The sequence below is a fragment of the Dufourea novaeangliae genome, unplaced genomic scaffold (assembly GCF_001272555.1).
Source record: "Dufourea novaeangliae isolate 0120121106 unplaced genomic scaffold, ASM127255v1 scaffold30, whole genome shotgun sequence".
NCBI lineage: Eukaryota > Metazoa > Arthropoda > Insecta > Hymenoptera > Halictidae > Dufourea > Dufourea novaeangliae.
The window spans coordinates 144071-165353 of NW_015373906.1; the positions used below are offsets into that span (position 1 = coordinate 144071).

At 46.1% G+C, this 21283-nt stretch overlaps 6 protein-coding genes across 6 annotated transcripts; 3 read left to right on the plus strand and 3 right to left on the minus strand.

Annotated features, from left to right (window-relative positions):
* Position 1: 1 nt before the first annotated feature.
* On the plus strand, positions 2–1476 carry LOC107193855. The gene is made up of 2 exons (XM_015583370.1): positions 2–399; positions 588–1476. The coding sequence occupies exon 2, from the start codon at positions 644–646 to the stop codon at positions 1076–1078; it is 435 nt and encodes a 144-aa protein (XP_015438856.1). The 5' UTR covers positions 2–399; positions 588–643; the 3' UTR covers positions 1079–1476.
* Positions 1477–1564: 88 nt separating this feature from the next.
* On the minus strand, positions 1565–2805 carry LOC107193854 (transmembrane protein 222). Its single transcript, XM_015583369.1, has 4 exons — positions 2637–2805; positions 2066–2276; positions 1871–2001; positions 1565–1797 (listed from the first exon to the last, which is right to left on the minus strand). Exons 1-4 carry the CDS (start codon positions 2765–2767, stop codon positions 1716–1718), a joined length of 555 nt encoding a protein of 184 aa, XP_015438855.1. The 5' UTR covers positions 2768–2805; the 3' UTR covers positions 1565–1715.
* An 813-nt stretch (positions 2806–3618) lies between these two features.
* On the plus strand, positions 3619–7889 carry LOC107193798. Its single transcript, XM_015583305.1, has 11 exons — positions 3619–3640; positions 3767–4085; positions 4169–4338; positions 4422–4666; positions 4743–5097; positions 5169–5375; positions 5453–5572; positions 5643–5876; positions 6059–6233; positions 6333–6556; positions 6619–7889. Exons 1-11 carry the CDS (start codon positions 3619–3621, stop codon positions 7887–7889), a joined length of 3342 nt encoding a protein of 1113 aa, XP_015438791.1.
* Positions 7890–7898: 9 nt separating this feature from the next.
* Positions 7899–11461, minus strand: LOC107193825. Its single transcript, XM_015583336.1, has 4 exons — positions 10803–11461; positions 10392–10704; positions 9575–10195; positions 7899–9468 (listed from the first exon to the last, which is right to left on the minus strand). The coding sequence occupies exons 1-4, from the start codon at positions 10978–10980 to the stop codon at positions 8550–8552; spliced, it is 2031 nt and encodes a 676-aa protein (XP_015438822.1). The 5' UTR covers positions 10981–11461; the 3' UTR covers positions 7899–8549.
* Positions 11462–12285: 824 nt separating this feature from the next.
* On the minus strand, positions 12286–15722 carry LOC107193800 (low-density lipoprotein receptor-related protein 1). Its single transcript, XM_015583306.1, has 9 exons — positions 15650–15722; positions 15483–15588; positions 14345–14478; positions 14103–14234; positions 13769–14020; positions 13515–13703; positions 12993–13409; positions 12502–12756; positions 12286–12344 (listed from the first exon to the last, which is right to left on the minus strand). The coding sequence occupies exons 1-9, from the start codon at positions 15720–15722 to the stop codon at positions 12325–12327; spliced, it is 1578 nt and encodes a 525-aa protein (XP_015438792.1). The 3' UTR covers positions 12286–12324.
* A 1857-nt stretch (positions 15723–17579) lies between these two features.
* Positions 17580–20108, plus strand: LOC107193836 (elongation factor Tu, mitochondrial-like). The gene is made up of 6 exons (XM_015583351.1): positions 17580–17722; positions 17834–17886; positions 17983–18148; positions 18413–18720; positions 18804–19465; positions 19568–20108. Exons 1-6 carry the CDS (start codon positions 17686–17688, stop codon positions 19749–19751), a joined length of 1410 nt encoding a protein of 469 aa, XP_015438837.1. The 5' UTR covers positions 17580–17685; the 3' UTR covers positions 19752–20108.
* Positions 20109–21283: the final 1175 nt, after the last annotated feature.

The window sequence follows — 21283 nt, forward strand, 5'->3', positions numbered from 1 at the left end:
GGCCCCGGCTATGACGTTGCGGTTGTTCCTCTCTCGTATCTATTTTGACGATTCACTTCGGCGCTCGCTCGTTCCGGTGCTAACATCTAACGGATTATGTTGCAACCACAATGTTTTCGTAACTAACCAAATCTTGGATTTACGTTCGATCGTCCACCACCGATCGAGGGAAAGTCACTAGTCACTAATCTATACACACATACACATATGTAATTTAGGTACTACACATAGTCGCAACTACGACGTGTTCTTATTTGTTCTAATTGAAATATCATTTTTTCTTGAGTTACACAGTTACAAAGGGGCAATTATTATTTGCTACGCGAAATCGTACTGACTTGCTGGTTTACGGGATGCTTTAGTTCTTAAATATTACTAATTCTTCCCTTGTGCTTGCTTGTAAGTATATCTTTCTTTTATTTCAAGTGCTTTGCGTCAGTAATTGTTGGTTGGGTTGTTTATCGCGCGAATCGTAAATTGCGACACGCGTCGCTATTGTTGAATTTTTACATTTTGTCGCATTGTCTTAACGGAGTGTCACATCGCAGCGCGTTGTATTCGCGAAAATAACCTTTCGTATTTTTCAGGACGAACAGATATAATTGTCGTTACAGTTTCATAGCACGAACATTCTTTGCTCGAAATGTCTTGGCTATTCGGAAGGAAGAAGGATCAAAAGGAACCGTCGTTAGAACCTACAGAGGAGGAACAAACTTCCAGAGAGGATGAAGGATATGTATTTGTTGAAAAAAGGCCTGCACCACCGGTCCCTCCGCGCGTTGGACAAACTGCGACTGAATTCCCTACTGGCGATTATATCTCTTCAATTTCGGGATATTCCTCGCTGTCTATACACTCTTCGAATAATCAAGGGGAAAGTACTCACTATTTGAACGACGTACCATTTAAATTGTGCAAACAGTTGGAAAGCAGTATGAAGAATGACTTTGAGATAGATAGACTTAGAATAGGTGAAATCTTATCATTTATAGAAAGAATACAGACCGATAGTTACAATTACAACTTTTCTCTGGAAGAAGGGGTTATAGCGGAGATGAATAGTAGCAATGGGCAGTGATGCCTTTGCATAGAGAAATGCAACTTGTAGACGAGATTCAATGAGTTTTGTACACATGGAATGTTCGATGAGTGGTTTTTATGGCAACATTTGAGATTGAAAAGCTCCAACAAACGAATAACATATACTCTTAACGAAAGAGTATTTATTTAATTGTGTAAAGGAACGAGCGCACCTTTACACGGCTGCCGACGTAGAATATTGATTTGTTGGTAATTGTAAGATTATGTTGTACTGTAAGTCTCAATGTTATGTGTATAATTCTCGTACGATATATAGCGTGATCTTAAAATCAATCGGGCGTGAACGTGAACATGTTCCTAGGGTTGGAACAGCGGTTTCCGAAATGCAAAACTCGAATGTTCGGCGGCGCACAATGTAAATTCAAATCCAACATACTTCAGACTTTTTTTTTTTCTTCCCTCTATGTTAATACACACGACTACGATATATCTTTATGGGGAACTATACATAGATCTGTAACACACATGCAATATTGAAGCATTCTCCAGTGTGTTTAATAAATCCTGGATTACATTGATTTGTACTTTGCTTGGAATCAACATTTTTGCTCAACGCTTCGGGAGTATACAATTCACACTCAAATCGAAGAAATTATCCGAGATGCGTGTTTCAGTTATCGTGGGTATAGACAAAACGAGGTTACAGCAGCAACGAGAAAACAAAAAGGCATCCAAGTTTTCAGAAAGGCTAGAACACTAAATGCAAATATATGTTTACACGTGTTCGACTATTGAAGAAATATTCTTACGTTACGCACAAGATACTTACCTCACATACTTTCCATAGATTAGAATTAGGAACGCTAGCTTTACCATGTTCCAATTGTTTGTACTATTGTACGACATTAAATTTAATGCTGTAGCCACGTGAGAGTGACAATTGTCGCAGCATAAATTATGCTGTGGAGAATAACGTTCGAGGATAAAGAATCTGAACAATTGACACACGAGTTGAAACACTAACCATTCTATTTTTGTAAATTTCACTAGCTTCGGCAACAGCCGAATCCCATCCTTGAACGCCTCCTTTCGCTTTAGCGTAGTTTAATTGCCAGTATTTCGTAGGATTTCCAAAAGCCATATTATCTTCAGAGACATGATAAGGACCAGCGAAATCCCTTATCACGCCAATGGAAGTAGCGATGCCCATATGACCGATGAATGGTAAAAAGTACCTTGATATCGAAACGAAAATAGACCATCAAAGAAATAATTTGTACATACATAAGTATCTCGTTGGTGTCGGAATAGCTGCGACCATACCGCGCAGACTAATCTAACGAAGAAAATGCGATTGAGATGTTACCAGTGGTGCGATACACAAAGTATCAGAGATGGATATAAATTATCATACGTGACTTCGATTGGTTGATTCTTGTAAAGATGAAGATATGATTCGGTGGCATTATAAGAATCGACCAATCAAAGTCATGTATGATAATTTCTACCGATCTCTGTGACAAGTATACATGTTTGCATGCATACCACGAGCTGCAGTCTGAAATTGTCGTTGTTTACGTTGTGTCTTTACTCACGTTAGAATTGGTATCGGAGTCCAAACTATGCAAAATGGGAATCTTTGCCTGCTTATATTGACGGTAAGCTCCATATTTGATGTATCGTCCGGAAACTGTTGCGCTTCGTTTGACAAATCTCCCTCCCTCATATGTAGTTTGTTTTGACCAGTGTTTGACAGTGGGTGTCTTGTACCTAAAAAATATCTCTAACCCGTGGCGACACCTTCTCATGGACTCTGATTGTTAACCGCCAGAGGGATACGAATCGTAACGGTCATTGTTAGATGCAGTTAGATAGTAGTGTTAGCCGAACACCACCGAACACTCTATACATATATCGAGTGGCGCGCTTTACAACTCGTTCACAGCATTTGCGATGTAACATTGACAGTTGTCAACGGAAGTAGGTATGTGCAAGCCTTAAAGTAAATTGAGAATAATCGGATATTTACCGATAGTATGAACACTGTTCGGTCGTACACACTGTTTTCCTGCTGTGACGTGCAGCACTTTGTCAAAAACGATAGTCGTTTATTAGCTTTGTGTTTGGCTCTTGATGAGTTCTCGCCGGTATGTTTCACAATCGCGACGGCCATTTTTCGGCAACCTATACCGTCTTTGAGTTTAAAAACGTTAATCGATCCAAGTTGAATTTGTCAATTAGCAATAATACGCATCTCGGACACGTGAACAACAACACTAGACAAAACAAATAAGACGGACTTTGGAAGTGTGCGAACAGAGAAGTGTTCGTGTTTCGTACGATTCAACGATGACGTGAGTTTAGGTGCCTGTGGTCGATTAAAAATTACGTAAAGTTTCTGTTCGCAGGGTCGAAGGCGGGAAAACTGAACGCGCAAGCGATACCATAAAAATGCATTATACCATAATAAGAAGGTACGTAACAGTGTCGCGAACTAATGAAATTACTACGTACGTAATCGCGATAGGTTTCTCGGGAGACAGAAGAACATTTTCTTCTGTCTCCCGGTGGAAGAAGATGTACCGTCGGTTCCGTTTCGGTAAGTGTTCCTGCAATCTCGCGATAGACCGTGATCCGAGCAAAAGAACGTACAAAATAATCGGTTTTGGTGTAGGGTGAGTGAAGTTGTCATTAATCGGTGGTCGATGTTTGAAATCATTTCTAGCGATACTACTGTGGTGGTGGATCGTCGTGAACGCGGAAGGCGACGTGGTTCGCAACGAAGATATCTGTGGAGCTCAAAACGGACGACGATTGTATCTCGAGCTAGGAGAGAAAGGGATTCTGTACGCAAAAAACGTGTCGTTCGCGAAGAACGAAGCGAGACAGGACGGTTCGCGGATTTTCGCGAGCAACAGTTCTCACGCTCAGTGCACTCTCGAGTTGGTGACGTGCCCCTCATGCGTGGTAACCGTCATCTTTGAAAATATCGCGCTGCCGCACCATTGCGGTGACGGCAGCGTCATAATGGATAGTCCATGCAGGTATGCATGTAACCGTGATCATTATTTGCGTCGAGCGTCTTGGAATACATAGAGTTGACTCCGATCGTTTGATTTCTGATTAGGTGCGACTACGTGTGGATCTCGGAACCACCGTACGAGGACGTGTCCGGAACGCCGTTCTGCGGATTGTATGCACCTATTACGTACAGATCGAGCACGAGAACTCTATCGATCACGTTACTCTACAGTCAGTCGCACATGCACGCGTTCACACTCGAATACACGGCGGAGAGTAAGCGCGTAACGCGTCGCCTTCAGTTTTTACAAGACCAGAGAGTCGCGTACTCGAAAGCATTTTATGGTTTCATTTCCCAGGGAACAGGTTGCACTTGAAAGGCACGGAATTGACTGCGACCGGTCAAGTAGCGGCGGCGGCGGCGGCGGCGGCGAAGGGACTGAACAGCACAGGCGGTGGGATTTTAACGTCCCCGTTCTTTCCCGCCCGTTACCCTCGTGATTTGGGCCTCGAATACGTGGTTACCTGTCCGAGCGATGCTCCGTCGTGTCGCGTCAGGCTGCTCTTCAGTGATTTCCAATTGGCGACGGTGTCGATAATGGAGGTGAGCGATCGACCGCGAACGATCGATATAAGTATCGTAGTTTCCCCAATGGTTTCTGTTCCGATGGAAATTTCAGTTCTACGATTGGAACGGGCAACGACTGGACGTGAGCAGTGGTGCGAGATTTCGTCCGCCCGTGATAATGAGCTCCGGACCATCGTTGCTAATACGATTCTATGCGAACGGCGGGACAGGTTTGGGTTACAAGGCTTTCTATTCGTTCGTGGTCGGGCACGCGTACGACAAATCCGTGCAGCCGATAACCGACTGCGGTGGTTACGTGGAAAACCTTGGCGGAGCTATCACCATGATGGACATGGTCGGCGAAGGTGTAAAGACGTATGATTGCGTGTGGTTGATTAGACCTCCGAAAAACTTTTTGCACATGAAAACGCATATGTACTTGAAGGTAGTCACGTTCGCGGACATGGGTGAGTAGGGATACATGTCACGACGTAGATAGGCGTCGTGCATCACCTTATTCAATCTTCCTTTGCTTTAGCTGGAAACACGGAACTGGTGGTGAGACAGGGTCCGACTTCGGCCCTTTTGCCGCTCGAGATTTTGAGACATCCGGCGAGTCAGGTGCAGCCGCCAAGGCACAGAGAACACGTTGCTCCCGTTACAAGCGGTTTTCACGTCAGCCTTCGTGGAACGTTCGGCCTCTCTTCTCACCTAGCGATCGCCTACGCAGCTTTTAGCTATATGGGTAGGCGAGGCGGCGCGTGAAACGGTACAGATTGGGCTCGATCGTGCCTCGTTTCAGCTTTATTTTCCAATTTTCAGATTGTTTCGCGGGATCCGACTACCTTTGTCGCAATCATAGATGCATACCTAGCCAGTTAAACTGCGATGGCTTCGATCATTGCGGAGACAACAGTGATGAACCAGCGACTTGCTTCCGAGGTAAATTGAACGAGTTTCAAGATCAAGTCTGATTCTCTTAGGTTCGATCGCGTGTGGGAATGTTTCACAGATTGGGAAGTGGAACCACAAGATCGAAAGTGGCACGCGAACAAGGCGAATTATTATTTTCCGAAGATTGATCGGTACCCGGACTTGAAGACGGCTACCCTCGTGTTCGTCGCGAGCAGCCTCGGTTTGATTGTTCTAATATCGGCGCTGATCGTTCTGCTGTACAGAATGGGAGCCAGAGCGAGGCAGCAGAGGGAACTGCAGTCGAGATTGCAAACAATCAGCGAGCTGTTAGGTAGGAGTAGGATCGGTTAGGCTGTTCGGGTTATCAAATTTAACGGATCATCGGTGTCGCTTAACGAGCCGAGACATTCTATGTTTGTGCCGACTAAACTAGTCGGCCGGAAGTGAAAGTAATTGAAGCGACGACCATCGTCGATGTCTCACCGTCATTGCCGACAGTGTTCGGTCTTGCAGATGGAGCACGGATCGACGAAATTTCGGTGCCGGACGATCCGCCTGTCTACGAAGCTCCCCCTGGCTACGACGAAGTCGTTAAGCTCGGGCTCGATTCTGAAATCGTCGCCCGAAAAAAGAGGCGAGCATTCAGCCGTGACCCACGAGGTAGAGGTTCTCCAGGACGTAGTTGCTCGTGAGTAATCCGCGTCGTCTCGTATCCCATATTACGATCCATTGCCGGCGAATGTCATCGAGTTGCTTTAATCGAAACGTGTGTGTCGGTCGATTCGAGGCTGGAGGTTGTTCGATCTTCCGGTTGCTCGTCGGCAGAGACAGCGAGTACCAGTCGTGGAAACTGCGTAACGATGCCTGCACCAAACACCGAAGGCAACGCTGACTCACGGAAACGCGCGTCGTTCTGTTTACCGGACAGCCCACCACCGCCGTACGTCACCCCACCGGGATCGATGTCGCGAAATTTTAGCCAGTCTGGCTTCGAAAATCTTGGGAACACGCGTAAGTGCTTTCATTGAATTTCTTCGTAGCGAGCCGTTCTACGTGAAAATCTTTGGCTACAGGCAGAGGCGTAGATGAAGGCGAGGATAAACACGAAAGGAAAGATCAAGTCGAAGGTGAAGGCGAAGGCGTAGACGAAGTTAATGTCGAAGGTGAAACTGTAAGCAAGGTCGAGAACGAATGTGGGAACGGTCGAGAGGAGGAAGAGGAGGCGAGAGAACCACGGCATCAATGGTTACGCAGGGCCGGAAAACTTTCTCTCTCTCTTTCTCTGTCAGGGAGCTGCGGGCAATCGACACCGGTGATGCTAGCTCGGCCGTCCGTGTCTATCGACGCCGATCTTCTCGGTGCGTATCTTCGAAGTCGCGAGAGTTCGAGTACGATTGGCACGGCCGATGCCTCGTGTGTTTCGCAGCTGAGGAGCTCGCTCACTGCTTCGAACGTCATCGTGCCGGGATGCGGAGAAAGAGGACGAGGCGAGTGGATCACCGCGGAAGCCACATCAACGAACCGACTAACCGAGGAAACGGTCCAACGAGCAACCGAACGAGGGCTCGAAGAAGTCGTGATCGATATCGGCGTTAAGTCCGACGGTCTTTCGCAATTTGGATGTACTTGCGAGGGAGCCTGCGGATGCGCAACCGTTTGCCGATCGATCTTGACCCAGGAACCTCGCGATTTCGATGTCGCTCGTATTTGGCCGTTTCGACGCGTGTCCGTCAAGCAAGAGGAACGAAAAAAAACAGAAGAAGAAGAAGAAGAAGAGAATAAGGAAAACGACGTGGAAGGGGAGAAACAAGAAGGAGGAGAAGGAGAAGAGAGAGAGGAAGAGGTGGGAGAAGATTTCTATCGATCGAAAAACGCAATCGTTCGACTTTTCGGGGTGAGAACCGGAAAATGGCAATGCGCAAGTAGCTGTTCGACGACAGCTTCGACACCGTGCAGCACGTTCAAGAGATCCGCAAGAAAGTTCTCCGTTTGTTCGCGCGATGGCCATGTTAGCAGAATCGGCACGTTTCGAGCGATACACAGCTACGAGAAACTGAGTAATTGCGAATTCGAAATGAATCGGAAGACCTTCCTGCACGTTTCCGATCCGACTTTGATCGATTCCGGCAGCCAGCGACACCGCCGCGGCCGTCGGTATTCGAGCTGCGACTTAGAAAGCCTCTGTGAAGATATCAGAGTTTTGGACGGAGTTTTGGCTCGCAGAAACGTGACGGTCGGTCACGGTCGCAAACAGTCGGTTACGATTATGCTGTTTGGGACGCCGAAACACGGAGCGATTTGCTCTCGGGCGAATCAACCAGAAAAAAAAAAAGAATTTGTCTAACATTTCTCGCAAAAATGTTTTATTTCATGTACGCGTGTCGTTGAAACTCAACGATGCGGTTTCGTAAAACGGTCCTATGTTACTATATTGTATCTTGTCGATGTTACCTGCTTCGTCGTAGCGCGTCATCGGTCCAAGTAGAGAGCGATTAAAGACGTACTAAAATATATGCGCGCGCGCGCGTGCTTTCTCTCTATCTCTATCTCTCTCTCTCGCTCTCGCTTTCGCACGTGTTTGTGTTCGTGCCTGAGCATGTGTGTGTGTGTGTGCGCGCGTGTGTTTTATGTTTAAATATATGTGGGCGCGCGCGCGTGTTTGTGTAAATATATATTTCTAAAGAATGATAAAGATAGAGATACAGATATTTTTGTTCAGGCTAGTTACTACGCGCGTTTCAATATGCTCGACGATTTTATCGTTGGCGCGATCGATCGTGACGGATTTGCGATTAGCGTACGCAAGGTAGGCAAAGTTTGAACAACGAACGACGCAGAAATTCGTGACGATGCAACGAGGATTGAATTTGGCACTTTGGTAGATTCTTTGGCGATCGCGAAGTTCGCGTTTCAGAAGTGGAATCCGGTGGTGCGGTGCAGTCGCGCGACGTCGAGGTATCGAAATGACGAGTTCGGAAATGGCCTGGTCCTGGCCTGGTCCCCCTTACCTGAGACAGTGACAGTATTGTTTCAGCCCGCGATCGAGACATTTGGCGGAGGACGCGTACGCGTTGAGCCTGCTCACCTCGTGATCGGAAACGGTGTAAGTAGCGTTCTCGTGGTATCGCACGGTCACCTCGAACTTACCGTCTCCGGGCGCGAGTTGTATGAGATAGAAGAACGCTAGATCGGTCGAGACGGTGAAATCGAGGGCGCGGTCCACTCGATGGAGTTTCTTTAGGCGAAGCTTCGCGCACAGCCGTCTACCTTTTTTATCTTTGTACGGGTCGACGCGAGCATTGACGTGCTCGAGGAAAGCTTGCGCGCCTTTCTGGACGATCGGATCGCGAGGGTCGGCGGGGTTGAACGCTGTACAGGCGCACCAATGCGAGGAAATTCCAACGTTCGAGCAGCCCCTCTGCCGCGGCACGCGACCGAGTAAACTACGGCAATCGGCGCACGCCGGGGACGCTTTCGCTTGTCCGCCCGACAAGCTGAGCACCTCTCTGAGCGTCTCGTACAGGTCGAACGGCGAGACTAACCTATGCTGATTGGCGCGCAACGACGGATAAGCGTACGGTCGCTCGTTACGGAACCATTCCGGCAGCCAGATATAAAGGAACGGAAGTCGTTCCTCGTACCAGCCGACAAAAGTGTTCCTGATCGGGCCCCAACGCATCCCGTGATCGCTCAGGAACACCACCATCGTGTCGTTCAGCACACCGTCCCGTTCCAAGTACTTGATCTTGGCGGACAATCGAGCGTCCATCGATGAGATCGCGTTCGCGTTTTCGTGGCTAATACTCGAGGTCCAGAAGAAGCCAAAGTACGGTAGGCCGAGGAACGTTCGCGCAAATTCGATCGCATAGTCGAGAATCCGGTCGAAGCTGGTCTCGGGTCCGGTGCAGTATTTCAGATGAAACCTGTAAATAAAGGAAACTGATGAAAGTGATTTAATGCGAGCAGCGAGTGGAGATGGTGGTTGGTTGACGGTAAACGGGGAAAGAATGAGATGAAATTGCAGCGCACCTCTTTTTCACCTTGAGAAGTTTCTCGCAAGCGAGTATGTAAGGCCGAAGATAATAATCGGTTGGGGGATCAACGAAACCGACTTTCAGATAGTTGAAGGTGTTTATATCGGTCTCGTCCTCGCCGTAGGCCGTCGCGTAGCCTGCCTCGCGAAAATTTCGCCAGAGAAAGGGACATCGATCGAGGCTATACGGTGTGGTCGGCTTGCAGTTCGAGTAGGCTTGCTCTTGGCTCTGTCCCGTCAGAATCGCCATCAAATTCGGGAAGGTGTTGTCAGCCATCTTGTTGTATCCGTTCATGGGAACCCAACCGGTTTCGCGTAAGTATTTCTCGGTGATTGGCGCGCTGCGCAGAAAGTTCAAACGACTAACGCTGTCGATGCCGATCACGAGAACGCTCAGCTTTCTAGAGAGGGTGCCGAAACGGTCGGTGGATCCGGTTGCTTCCGGCGGTTGAGTGTCGTTCCGATGCAAACGACCGCGTACTTTGTCGAGGCCGAGGACCGCGTGAACGTTTCGATAGATCGGTTTGCCGTTCGGCTTCTGGCTGCAGGCGACCATCGCTGCTTCGATACCGTCTGGCAACGCGGTCATGCCGTCGAAGCTCTCGCATCGTTTCACCCTGCAAAACGGACCGATCGCGTAACGAGTCGCGTTCGATGCGATGGTTGATCGTCGGTCTATCGTCGGTCTATAGTCGGTCTATCGTCGGTCTATCGTCGGTCTATCGTCGGTCTATCGTCGGTCTATCGTCGGTCTATCGTCGGTGTGTCGTGTGTCGGCGTTACCTGTTTGTCAGTTGAGATTAGGAGACTCACACGATCGACGAGTCGACTCCGTTATTCTTGCTCGTCAGCTTTCCCTTAGTCACCGGCGATTTGTTCGTGTCTCGGAGCACGGCTGACCAGCAACACTCCAAGCCGGGACGAAGTGCCGCGGCAGCGGGATCAACGAACAGAATCACACTGCCGTTGTCCTCCCGAATCAGACCCGTAAACGGCATGTCGTTGGAGCAATTCTCGAACCTCTCCTTTTTCACGTAAGATCGAATCGCGGGATCGAGCGGATGTTTCGAGGGCATTTGGCACCGAGGATTCCACACCAAGTAACCGTCCATCCTTTCTGGGAAATCTACGAGAAAGCGCCGAGTCCCGATTTCCGCTGGTCTCTGGATTAGGCTACTTTAGGCTACTCTAGACGGCGATACCTTTGTACACGTCTTTACTCACCTTCCGTGACATTATACGACTTGTACCAGTTCGAATATCGAGGCTCGAATTTGTATTCCTCCTCGGAGGAGGCAACATAAAGGCTCGCCAGAAGACCGATCGGTAGCAACAGCAACACAAGACCGGGCCATCGGCACACGTACTCGACGAAACGAGATCGTTTCTTTGCGTTTCGCATGATGTCGTCGCTCGTAGTCGCGTCCCGACTATTTTCCCGTACCCGTATTGTACTGTTTCACCGTCGCGTGTGTACCATTTCGGGGAGGAAATTTTGCTTTTCGCGCGATACCGGCCAATAGTCATCGTTCATGCGCATCGCTGACACCACAACACGGCTCCGTGCACAAACACCAGATACATGGAGTGACTTTGTGTTCCCGTATCGAACGCAGACAGACGCGACGAACGAACGATCGAACAAATCAACGGCTCGTACGTGTCGATTCATCCGGCCCCACTGCCCCAAGACCCGAAATGTTAGATTCCTTTGATGTTTCAACAAGTGATATACCGACCATCGTAGGTTGAGAGAATCGCGCGCGGAGCTCGGTAGACGAACACGAGAATCGACGGTGTTACGATAGTAATTCCAAATCAGGGGAGAACGTGTTGCGTCGACGCAAACACCCCGCGAGACTCGTTCGATTCTCGTACTCTCGACCGAGTCCCAACGAACACTGACGATCCGCGACGCGTAGCAACACCGAGAGAGCGAATAAGGTCAAAGGGCGACGAGAAACGACGTGCAACGACGAAGGCCGACGAACACACGGTCGATCATTTTGTCTGCTGGTATTTAGAGTGTCTGTGTCTCTGCTGTCTCCTCTGTACTCACCTCGAGGGTTTAACAAACACGACTCTCATGGGTGCGGGATTTCTCGTCCCCGCGGAAAGCCTTGTCATTCAACTACCTAGTACGACTTCCGGAGCGCAATCTCTAGTTGTCTCTTTCGCGTATTGACGTACACCCGACGACGACGACGACGACGACGACGACGACGACGACGACGACGACGACGATTTTCCGACTCCAACGGTAATCCCCAGATCGGTTGCGATCTCCTAGACACATAACTTCAAGGTTCGAATTCCGTCTGAGTTCTCGCATCGGGGACGAGCCGTGTGTGTCGACTTTGACCAAGTGCGACCGTCTAAGAATAAAATTGCCTAATACCGCGCGTAATCGTATTTGGAAGGGAGTTATTTCTGTGTTCTCGGTCGATTTCAATAAGAATTGCTTGTTGGTGGAAAGTGTATCGATCGCGAAACGAAACAGCGTTGTATCGTATCGGACAGTGGATTACGATTCCAGGCTGGTTGGGTATCATCCTGCTCAGTCGCACGCAATCCCGAAACTCGAATTTCCTTTCGTAAACTTTTCTTTCTTCGTTCGATCGCGTTCCTACATTTTTTTCTTTACAATTCCTCGGACCGTTTTACGAATTTCTTGTGTTTTCGATTTTTCTGGAGTATCACGAGAGCACCACGGCCATTTCGATGCATCCAAGGGTTCGCGAGTAAATTAAGGAAATGTCGAACATCCTGAAACAGAAATGCGATAGATAACGTTCAAACTAGAGTAGCACGTAGTTACACAGTATCGCGAGCACCGGGAAAATTACCGTCCATCCGTCCGTCCGTGAAAAACAGAAGAGCGAACGGATAACGAATAGAGATAGGATAGAAAAAGAATACTAACTGCAAACGGAGCAACGTCTCTCATCCGAGCCGTCTCCGCAACCGTCGCGACCGCTACAAACGATCGCGTCAGATCGGCATCTCCCGTTGTCGCACCTGAATGGGCACTGCCTCGAGGAGATTCGTCCACGGTTTGGTGTTCGACACGCTTCCCTTGGTTCGTCGCTACCGTCTCGACAGGACACCACGGCGTTGCAAAATTCATACGCCGGCAAGCATTGACCATTGTTGCATCGGAATGCTCCGTCCGGACATTCTGTAAATCCAATCCGATAGATATAACTTAACGATCCACCGATGAAAAGCTTAATAGCAAAATATATGTATATTATATTTAGATGTACACATCGGTATAGGCAGGTTATCTTCTTCGAGGATAGGGTAAAAGTCAGTTTTTTCGTCCAGAGAAGAGGGGGAGACCACAATGTCCTCCTTCTGGCTACGCCCATGAATATAAAAGTATGATACATAAATCTACATCGTCACACGTACTTCGTCTGTTGTTGCAGCCAATCTCGTCCTCGCCGTGCGGACAATCGCGAGCGCCGTCGCAGAGAGCCGCTCTCGACACGCACAATTTGCTTTTCTCGCAACGAAACGATCCGGACGGGCATCGATACTCTAGATCGGAACACTGCTCGTCCGATCCGTCCGCGCAATCCGGCCTCCCATCGCAGACGAAGAACCAGCTGACGCAAACTCCGGAGCTTTTGCACTGAAAAGTACCGGCTGTACATCCTCTGTTTCTCGCGGAGCAGCTCGTGTTCCCTTGGAACCCACACTCGCAGATCCCTTCGATGCACCTCGAATACGGATCGGCCAGACGACACTCCAGATCGGAGACACAGTCGTGACCAAGGCTGACAGGTGTCGTTGCGGTCACCTCGTGTCGATCCGCTTTCTCGGGTCCTACGGAAGCATCGATCTTTCAGGCCTTCTGATCCGACACGACGTCGCGGTCGCGCCACGCCACGCCGCCTCGATATCGATTTCTTTCGATTTTCTTCGACTTACCCAATGACCAACCTGAGATCGGCATTGTCGATGATTCCGTTACCGCTTCGACGACGATCGTGTCGTCGTCCTCGGTGACGTTCGGCTCTGTCGGATTAACCCTCGAGTCATCCGTGCTCTCCGTTTCCCACAACAGTTTCACCGGGATTCTAGTTACATCGGTCTTTGGCCAAGTAATTGGAATTCGGTCTGCGAAACGAATCGGTACTATTTTTTTTCTGGAATCTAGATCCGAGAAATTTTTCGAGTCAAACCTATTTCCTCCGGTCGATCTTCGAACACCGAATCTAGATCGTCCTCGGTCCCCGTGTCCGCTTTCGTCGAACCGGCCGCATAGGAAGTTGATCTGACGAGATCGTCCACTCGACAAATATCGTTTTCCCGTCGCATCGGCGCGGTACACTGACATCGGCCAAACAAGTCAGGAATGAAAAAGTCGCAATGAGAATTCTCTTGCCAGAGTCTGCAGTGGGCGTGCTCGTAACAGACCTCGCCGAGTTTTGCCGCTGAATCAAAAAAATGTTAACGAACGGTAGGTATGTTAAATCGCTGTTGGTTGAAATTTCGTAGAAAAAGCCCGTCACTTACGACCCAGACAGGTGTGCCGACGAAACTGCAAGAATCCTTCTTTGCAACTACAAAGTCCGTCGAAGCAACCGCTGTTGGCCACCTTCAAAGAACATTGCTCCTCCACCAAACATTCCTGGCCCAAAAGTGTCGCTGTTTCATCGGAAAAAAGAAATAAACGAAAGCTCATCGTTACTTCCTCCTGCAGGTCTGCGCGTAGGCTAGAGAATTCTCGCGAGAAGATACGAAAGAAATTCTCTCACCCTCGAGACAATGCGTTTCGTTGTATCGAGCGAAATACGGTGTGCACCGACAGTAACCGAAACGGCAGTGACTACCGACAATGCTGGAACTGCAATTTTCCTCCTCGTTGCACCGATCGCCTAGCTTCGCGTTTCTGCTTGTTGGCGAACACACGAGGATATCCTGAAACACGACGAACCTTCGAAGAATTTTGACAGTAACTCTAATGGGAACTATCCTCTCCGAGAACAGAAGGGAAAAGATGCAACACGACAACCGTTTCGCACGCGTGTCCACGGCCCACGGGTATCCACGCGTATTCAGGCGTATTCAGGCGTATGCGCACCGTTAGTCAGTCGGTAGCGAAATCGACGATGCGAACGAACACGAGCAACCGTAAGATTTGCCGTTTTATCGGTCATCGTCGAACCACTTGCGATACTACCGGATGAAACGATGCTAGAATCTTTGAAATTTCGAATCGTTATCTCGATGTTACGTTTTTTACGTTGAAATAGCCCTCGTCGAGCGCGCACGATCCTGTGACACGCTTTTTCGTTGTCATCTCTTTTGCGAATAGAAAATCACCCAACAAATGGTGGAAAATATAACCGAAGAGTTCGTTGAAATCGAAATGGTCATTCAAACTCACCAAATAGTCAATCGCGACGACAAGAAGGAAAATTGTCCGACAACTTCCACGAATCATTTCCGGTTCGATAGTCGATCGACTCTGTCCGAGGATTCGCTGTCGATCCTGTATCCTTTCTGGTAATTAACTCGCTGAAAGAGATACGTGCAAACGATGGGAATTTTCAAGTGTGCGCTATCTGCTGCGCGTACATACGACTGGATTACTGAAAGCGGACTGAACAGACCCCCCTGTTTGCTTTCAGTCCCCGTGCTCGGCCCATGGTAAAGCAAAGAGAACCGCGTTCCCTCGTTCTCCCACCTCTTTACTCTTTACCATGGTCTACTACGGTCTCGGTCTCGGTCTTAGTCTCATCGTTAGTCTCGATTGCGATCGTAATTTCATCCTTCGAATCGCTTTCCCTTCCGCGATTGTTTTCGTCATTTTCCCCTTTTTTCCGCGAAAACAGGAACGCGCGATCGAAAAATCATTTAACCGTCCGTAACGATAGGTTACCATAGGTTTACGGGATATTCGTCGCAAGAGTGGTGAGATCCGATCGATCGGGGGTCACGTAAACACGTGCAGGAAGAGGGAAAGGAAGTGGATGAGGAACGACAAGTGCCGCGCGGCCTATATAGAATTCCGCTCACGCACAGGCTACGCTCGAAATTCATTGGTATTCCAACGAGACCGTCATCTTTGTCTATACTTTTATCGTCCATGGATGATTCGAATGGTTGCACCTGAACAAACGGTTCTTCCATAAGTACTTAGCTGCAACAGGGTGTTTTCATTTGTTGTGTCACCGATTTCGTTTCTTGTGACACGCGAGTCTCTCCGTTTCTGTCTGCTTGAAAAACAGCAAGTGGCATGTGGGGGAAACGAAAAGCGGGAAACGGAAAGTGGGAATCGCACGGGTAACAGGAAGCAACGTGGCGATCAACTATATGTATACGTCGGAATGTAAATTGAGGATCGTCCAAGGCTCGAACAAAAGAAAAAGAGGTTGCCGCGAGAATCTCCGAGAGACGGGGTTCCGGTATGGGGTAAAGGACCCGCTCGAAACTACGATAAACCCGTAAAAGAAACGCAATGTAGTTAAACGAAATTAGAAACTGTCGAGGCTTGACGAAATTAGAAACTGACATCGACACTTGTCCGATCGTTCTGTAAAAAACGATATACATACATATACACGAGATGCGAAAAGATGACGATAAAAAGCAAGAGGAACGTGATCGCGGATGGTACATGTAGGTATACATGTACGCTCGAGAACCGTTAAACTTTCGACCACGCGTCACTACCCGTTGTTGTACATACATCTCGATATTATTGGAGGAAAATTTTTATCAACTCGCATCGTCAAATTCACGAAACCACAGCTTCGCAACTCATTCGAATCAATAAAGCGATACATAGATCATCCTCGACATCCTATCTTCCGTGATTTGCTTCGAAATACACCAAGTAAGTATACGATAGTACTGCAATTATACGATATCTTTTCTAATTTATCTCTTGCACTCCGGATGCGTCTCTCCGATTATAAGTCTTCATGTGGCCAAGTATCTGCAAATTATGCAGTAACGACGACATTACCGACCATTCTGATGCTCGTTATTCTCTCAGGATTAATTAGCCCTCGGTCATTAATTTCATCGCGTGCGTATTTGCGTCTCGTCCGGTCCCATTTTCTACCGAAAAAAGAAGAACGATCGGATTACAGAGAATGTTGAAAACCTATTTCCTTGTTGTGTTGTGAAAATGTCCAGACCTTGGTCAGTAAAAATGTCAACATTCGTTTACGTACCTATACATACATACCATACATATGTATAATGACGTTCTTCCAGAAACTACCGAACAGTCATGCTACAAATTACAAATTATAAAAAGTTATTAAATATTAAATATTATTGTCCTGAAAGACTTACAACCATTTCCGGAAGATTCCAGTAATAGATTTTTTTTAAATTAAATTTCCGCCACAAAAACTTACATGATGGCGCCATCTACGATGAAATTCCCAAGCTATTCACCAATATAAAATTCCATCGCTAGAGGACATTAATTTGCATTTTTATTTCAACGTACCTATGTACATGTATGTCTACGTGTACGGCATTGTACGGTACAATGTAGTGAAAAAATCAAAACCTTTTAAATTATGAGAAGTTATTGAATATACATGTATACATAACATTATATGTAAAAGGCATTGGACGAAATTTGGCTTTGCAGGTTGGCTGACTGGGTGGATGTACATATATACGTATGTATGATGTACATATCTACATGTACGCAATGCGCGGTGTTCTCATAATGAAAACCCAAAATCATTGCTGCCTCTATTTAAATGTGATATATAAAAAGTAAAATTAAAGCAGTAAATAACACGAGCGTTACAAATAAGAGGAAGTGAAACGATCAGAAACAACTGTCGTAAGTACACGTAAATCATTATCACATACATTGTGCACATTCAATCATGCCGAATAACGAATACATAAGTTAACGAATACATAGTTCCACTCACTGCCGCTTGCCGCATGTGCCGCTACTGTAGTTTACTTATACCTTTATGCACGGCATTCTGAAGCACTGTGAATTGATGTGAATTGATGTGAATGACTGTGAACTGTGAAGCACTCGTCTGGATATTATAACACGAGTTAATTAGTTGTCTAATAATCGCGGTTTGAACAGCAATACATATTGATAGACATGGCATTTAATTCCGGGAAAGTTATTTTTAACCCGGGTATGTAAATCCATGGAAATCTTTTCTATTTTTCATATCACCACATTACATTTTACACAAGATGAAGCGAATCGAACATAATTATGCGTTTTAACGGTTTCCTTTTTTCAGTACTCAAACGGACAGTAAACCAATTGTTTTACTTCGAACATCTCGTTAAACACGTAAGAGAATTTTACTAAAAATTTTCTGTCTACAACTACAACTATTTAGGTAGTTTCTCTCGACAATTATCACATTAAATAACTTCGTCGTTCCAGCAATTTCGTTCTAGGTTAGGTATCGGCTCCTTTTTACCGTGTATTACAACACAGAGATTTTACGCTGAGAAGAAAGTCTTTTCCAGAGACAAACCGCACTGTAATGTCGGCACGATTGGCCACGTCGATCATGGGAAAACAACGCTCACAGCAGCAATCACTAAAGGTAATTTAAGAAGCGGTAGTGCGGCGGCAACAGCCATCTTTGTGTACATACGTTATAAAGATGAATTCGAAGACGAAAAATCGCTGACAGTCCGGATAGCTCAATTATAAAGAGTAGCCGCCCGTAGAGTAAAAGGGCCTGGATTTGATTCACTGATTTTTTTCTCCCCTACACTGTGTACCACGGTTGTTCCATTCATTGAGTCCCTTTCTTTCAACCTGTTAGTCGATATAATAGCATTACAATTATTTCTCTACTTGTTAGTTCTGGCCGAAAGAGAGTTAGCACAGATAAAAGCTTACGCGGAAATTGATAATGCACCCGAGGAGAAAGCACGTGGTATTACAATCAATGCAGCTCACATCGAATATGAAACGGACAACCGTCATTACGGACACACGGATTGTCCTGGCCATGCCGACTATATTAAAAATATGATTACGGGTACGGCACAGATGGATGGAGCTATTCTTGTGGTTGCTGCTACGGATGGTACTATGCCTCAAACAAGAGAACACGTACTTCTTGCCAAACAAATTGGCATTGACCATATAGTAGTTTTCGTTAACAAGGTATAACTTTCTAATCTTAGAATGAACAACAACGACATTGATGCGTTAAACTTTATTTAATTTTTATCCTTCTTTGTGGAAAGATTGATGCAGCAGACAAAGAAATGATCGAATTGGTGGAAATGGAGATTCGGGAATTGCTTACCGAAATGGGTTATGACGGAGATAAGATACCTATCGTAACGGGCAGCGCACTTTGCGCATTGGAGGGGAACAATCCGGGAATAGGAAAGGAATCTATATTGAAACTATTGGATGCTGTGGATTCTCATATACCAACTCCTATAAGAGATTTAGACAAACCCTTTTTAATGCCTGTAGAAAGTGTTTTTTCTATCGCTGGTAGGGGGACAGTGGTATCAGGCAGATTGGAGCGTGGCAAAATAAAGAAGGGTAATGAGTGCGAAATAATTGGCTTTAACAAGCGCTTCAAAAGTATCATAACGGGAATAGAGATGTTTCATAAATTACTGGAGGAAGCCCATGCTGGAGACCAGTTGGGTGCTTTAGTTCGTGGTCTGAAGAGGGAAGATATTAGAAGAGGTATGATAATGTGCAAGCCTGGCACAATGAAAGCTCACGATCACATGGAATGTCAGATATACATGTTGACCTCCGCGGAAGGAGGTAGAAAGAAGCCCATAAATAATCAAATGCATGCTCAAATGTTTTGCAAAACCTGGGACGTTGCGACGCAAATGAACTTGCAGAAGAAAGATTTGGTTATGCCTGGGGAAGATTTTACGTAAGTGTTATACATGTCTGTTATGAGAAAAGAAAAAATTTGTCTTCATCTTGCGACTGTCCACTGTCGAGCAGATATTGTATTTGATACTTTTGTTTATAGGGCCGTGTTAAAATTGATAAGACCGATGGTCTGCGAAAAGGGGCAGAGATTTACATTACGAGATGGACATCATACCTTGGCAACCGGAGTGGTGACGAATGTTTTGACACCGCTCACCGAAGTCGAGCGAGTGCAACTTCTGGAGGGTAAAAAGAAATCTAAAGTTGAAAAAGTACAGGGTTAAATCGATTTAGTGCGATCTATGGGTGTCGTTCAACTAATTTTTAAATACATACATATATATATATATACACACATACACCACATACGTATATGTAGCGAAATTGCAGTATAGGTCAAGCATTAATTTCATATATGTGTGCATTTTTTCATCTACAAATTAATTTTGAGAGATAAGTTTATTTTTATGATATCATATATTACTGTAAATACGTGTTTATTTCGACGTTATGTTTTTAGTCGTATGTAACCGTGGAAAATCTTATTCAAGTAGCATTTAATAAACGGTTCGTGTACAAAATAATTGTATAGTTTGCATATTGTGCGATGTGAAGGCGACATTTTCCCCGTTATTTCTGCAAACGCAGTACTTTACAAAGAATATACATATATAGAGAGTAATATGACACTGTGTGCTTTTTTGTAAGGTTTGAAGATGTAACATTGAAAACAGTTCAAGGACGATTTATTGAACTCAATATATCATTGGTACAAGTTTTTGTGAGCAGAAAATTACAAAACACTCTATAATAAGTGCTTCGTTTTTTCAGTTTTGTCAATTTCTCTCGTCGAGAAAGGTTCCGTGTTATAATTCCGTTCACGGTGCACTCGTTTATTTTCATCCATGATAGACTAGAGTTAGAGGAATTAAGAAAGAAGAAACTGTGTAACGCTCTGCCTCCCAATAAAACGGTAACGAACCTTTTTTGCGTAGGAAAGAAAAACACTGTTTATATAATTTAAGTCGAACAAATCGAACATTTACCTCCGCTTATAAAAATAACAAACAGTCGTCATTGTTCCGGACAGGAGTAACTGACTACGAATCTTGCTTCATATCAATCGTAACATTATTTCCAAATACTACTATACTTCATACATTTATTTAAATATTTAATATAAAATATAAAACACTTGAACATAAACGTATGTATAAACTATATACGATACACGTCATATAAGTTATCATGTTAAATAAATTATACATACATCTCACACACGTGGAGTCTCCTGCGCATGCTCCGGGGGTTCTATGACCTCAGTCCCGGGCACGCTCGGGGGTCTTTTGCAGTGCTCTGGGGTTCTATGACCCCACGTCCTCACCACCCGGGTCACTGGCGCCACCCGCGGGGGTTCTGTGACCCCACGTTCACAACACACGGGGTCTCTGGCGCCTCCGTCGGGGCTCTATGACCCCGCCATCTCACCACGTGGGGTCTATGACCTTATCTCCGGGGGGTTCTATGACCCCACTAGTTCCCCAGACGGGGTCTCTGACGCCTCGACCGGGGGTTCTATGACCCCACGCCTTGACACACGGGGTCTCTTACGTATACGTTACCAATTCATGTAATTTTTAGAATATTGATATTAATTTATGAACCGAGACTATGGTTTCACAAGTTTCGAGGTTGTTAATACAAGAATAAATTAAAATATCATTTTTATTAAGAAAATTAATTACATGCCTATTATTGTACTTATTTATACAGACTTCCTTGAGTAACAGATTCCAGAACTTTTTCCAAAACTTAA

Excerpts from the sequence above, each read along its gene's own strand:
- LOC107193798 (XM_015583305.1), top strand. The coding sequence starts at position 3,619 with ATGTACCGTCGGTTCCGTTTCG. Across the intron at positions 6,234-6,332 it reads TCTCCAGGACGTAGTTGCTC|GCTGGAGGTTGTTCGATCTT; the intron begins GTGAGTAATCCG and ends GGTCGATTCGAG. Across the intron at positions 6,557-6,618 it reads CGAAAATCTTGGGAACACGC|GCAGAGGCGTAGATGAAGGC; the intron begins GTAAGTGCTTTC and ends CTTTGGCTACAG.
- LOC107193800 (XM_015583306.1), bottom strand. The coding sequence starts at position 15,722 with ATGGAAGAACCGTTTGTTCAGGTGCAACCATTCGAATCATCCATGGAC. Across the intron at positions 14,479-15,482 it reads ACTCTTGCGACGAATATCCC|AAACGCGAAGCTAGGCGATC; the intron begins GTAAACCTATGG and ends GCCAACAAGCAG. Across the intron at positions 12,757-12,992 it reads TGGCTGCAACAACAGACGAA|AATGTCCGGACGGAGCATTC; the intron begins GTACGTGTGACG and ends TTGGATTTACAG.
- LOC107193854 (XM_015583369.1), bottom strand. The coding sequence starts at position 2,767 with ATGAGGGAGGGAGATTTGTCAAACGAAGCGCAACAGTTTCCGGACGAT. Across the intron at positions 2,277-2,636 it reads ACTCCGATACCAATTCTAAC|GTACTTTTTACCATTCATCG; the intron begins GTGAGTAAAGAC and ends TTCGATATCAAG. Across the intron at positions 2,002-2,065 it reads AAATTTACAAAAATAGAATG|CATAATTTATGCTGCGACAA; the intron begins GTTAGTGTTTCA and ends TATTCTCCACAG.
- LOC107193836 (XM_015583351.1), top strand. The coding sequence starts at position 17,686 with ATGGCATTTAATTCCGGGAAAGTTATTTTTAACCCGG. Across the intron at positions 18,721-18,803 it reads TAGTAGTTTTCGTTAACAAG|ATTGATGCAGCAGACAAAGA; the intron begins GTATAACTTTCT and ends CTTTGTGGAAAG. Across the intron at positions 19,466-19,567 it reads ATGCCTGGGGAAGATTTTAC|GGCCGTGTTAAAATTGATAA; the intron begins GTAAGTGTTATA and ends TTTTGTTTATAG.
- LOC107193825 (XM_015583336.1), bottom strand. The coding sequence starts at position 10,980 with ATGCGAAACGCAAAGAAACGATCTCGTTTCGTCGAGTACGTGTGCCGA. Across the intron at positions 10,705-10,802 it reads GTCGTATAATGTCACGGAAG|ATTTCCCAGAAAGGATGGAC; the intron begins GTGAGTAAAGAC and ends GCTTTCTCGTAG. Across the intron at positions 10,196-10,391 it reads GGAGTCGACTCGTCGATCGT|GGTGAAACGATGCGAGAGCT; the intron begins GTGAGTCTCCTA and ends TCCGTTTTGCAG.
- LOC107193855 (XM_015583370.1), top strand. The coding sequence starts at position 644 with ATGTCTTGGCTATTCGGAAGGAAGAAGGATCAAAAGGAACCGTCGTTA.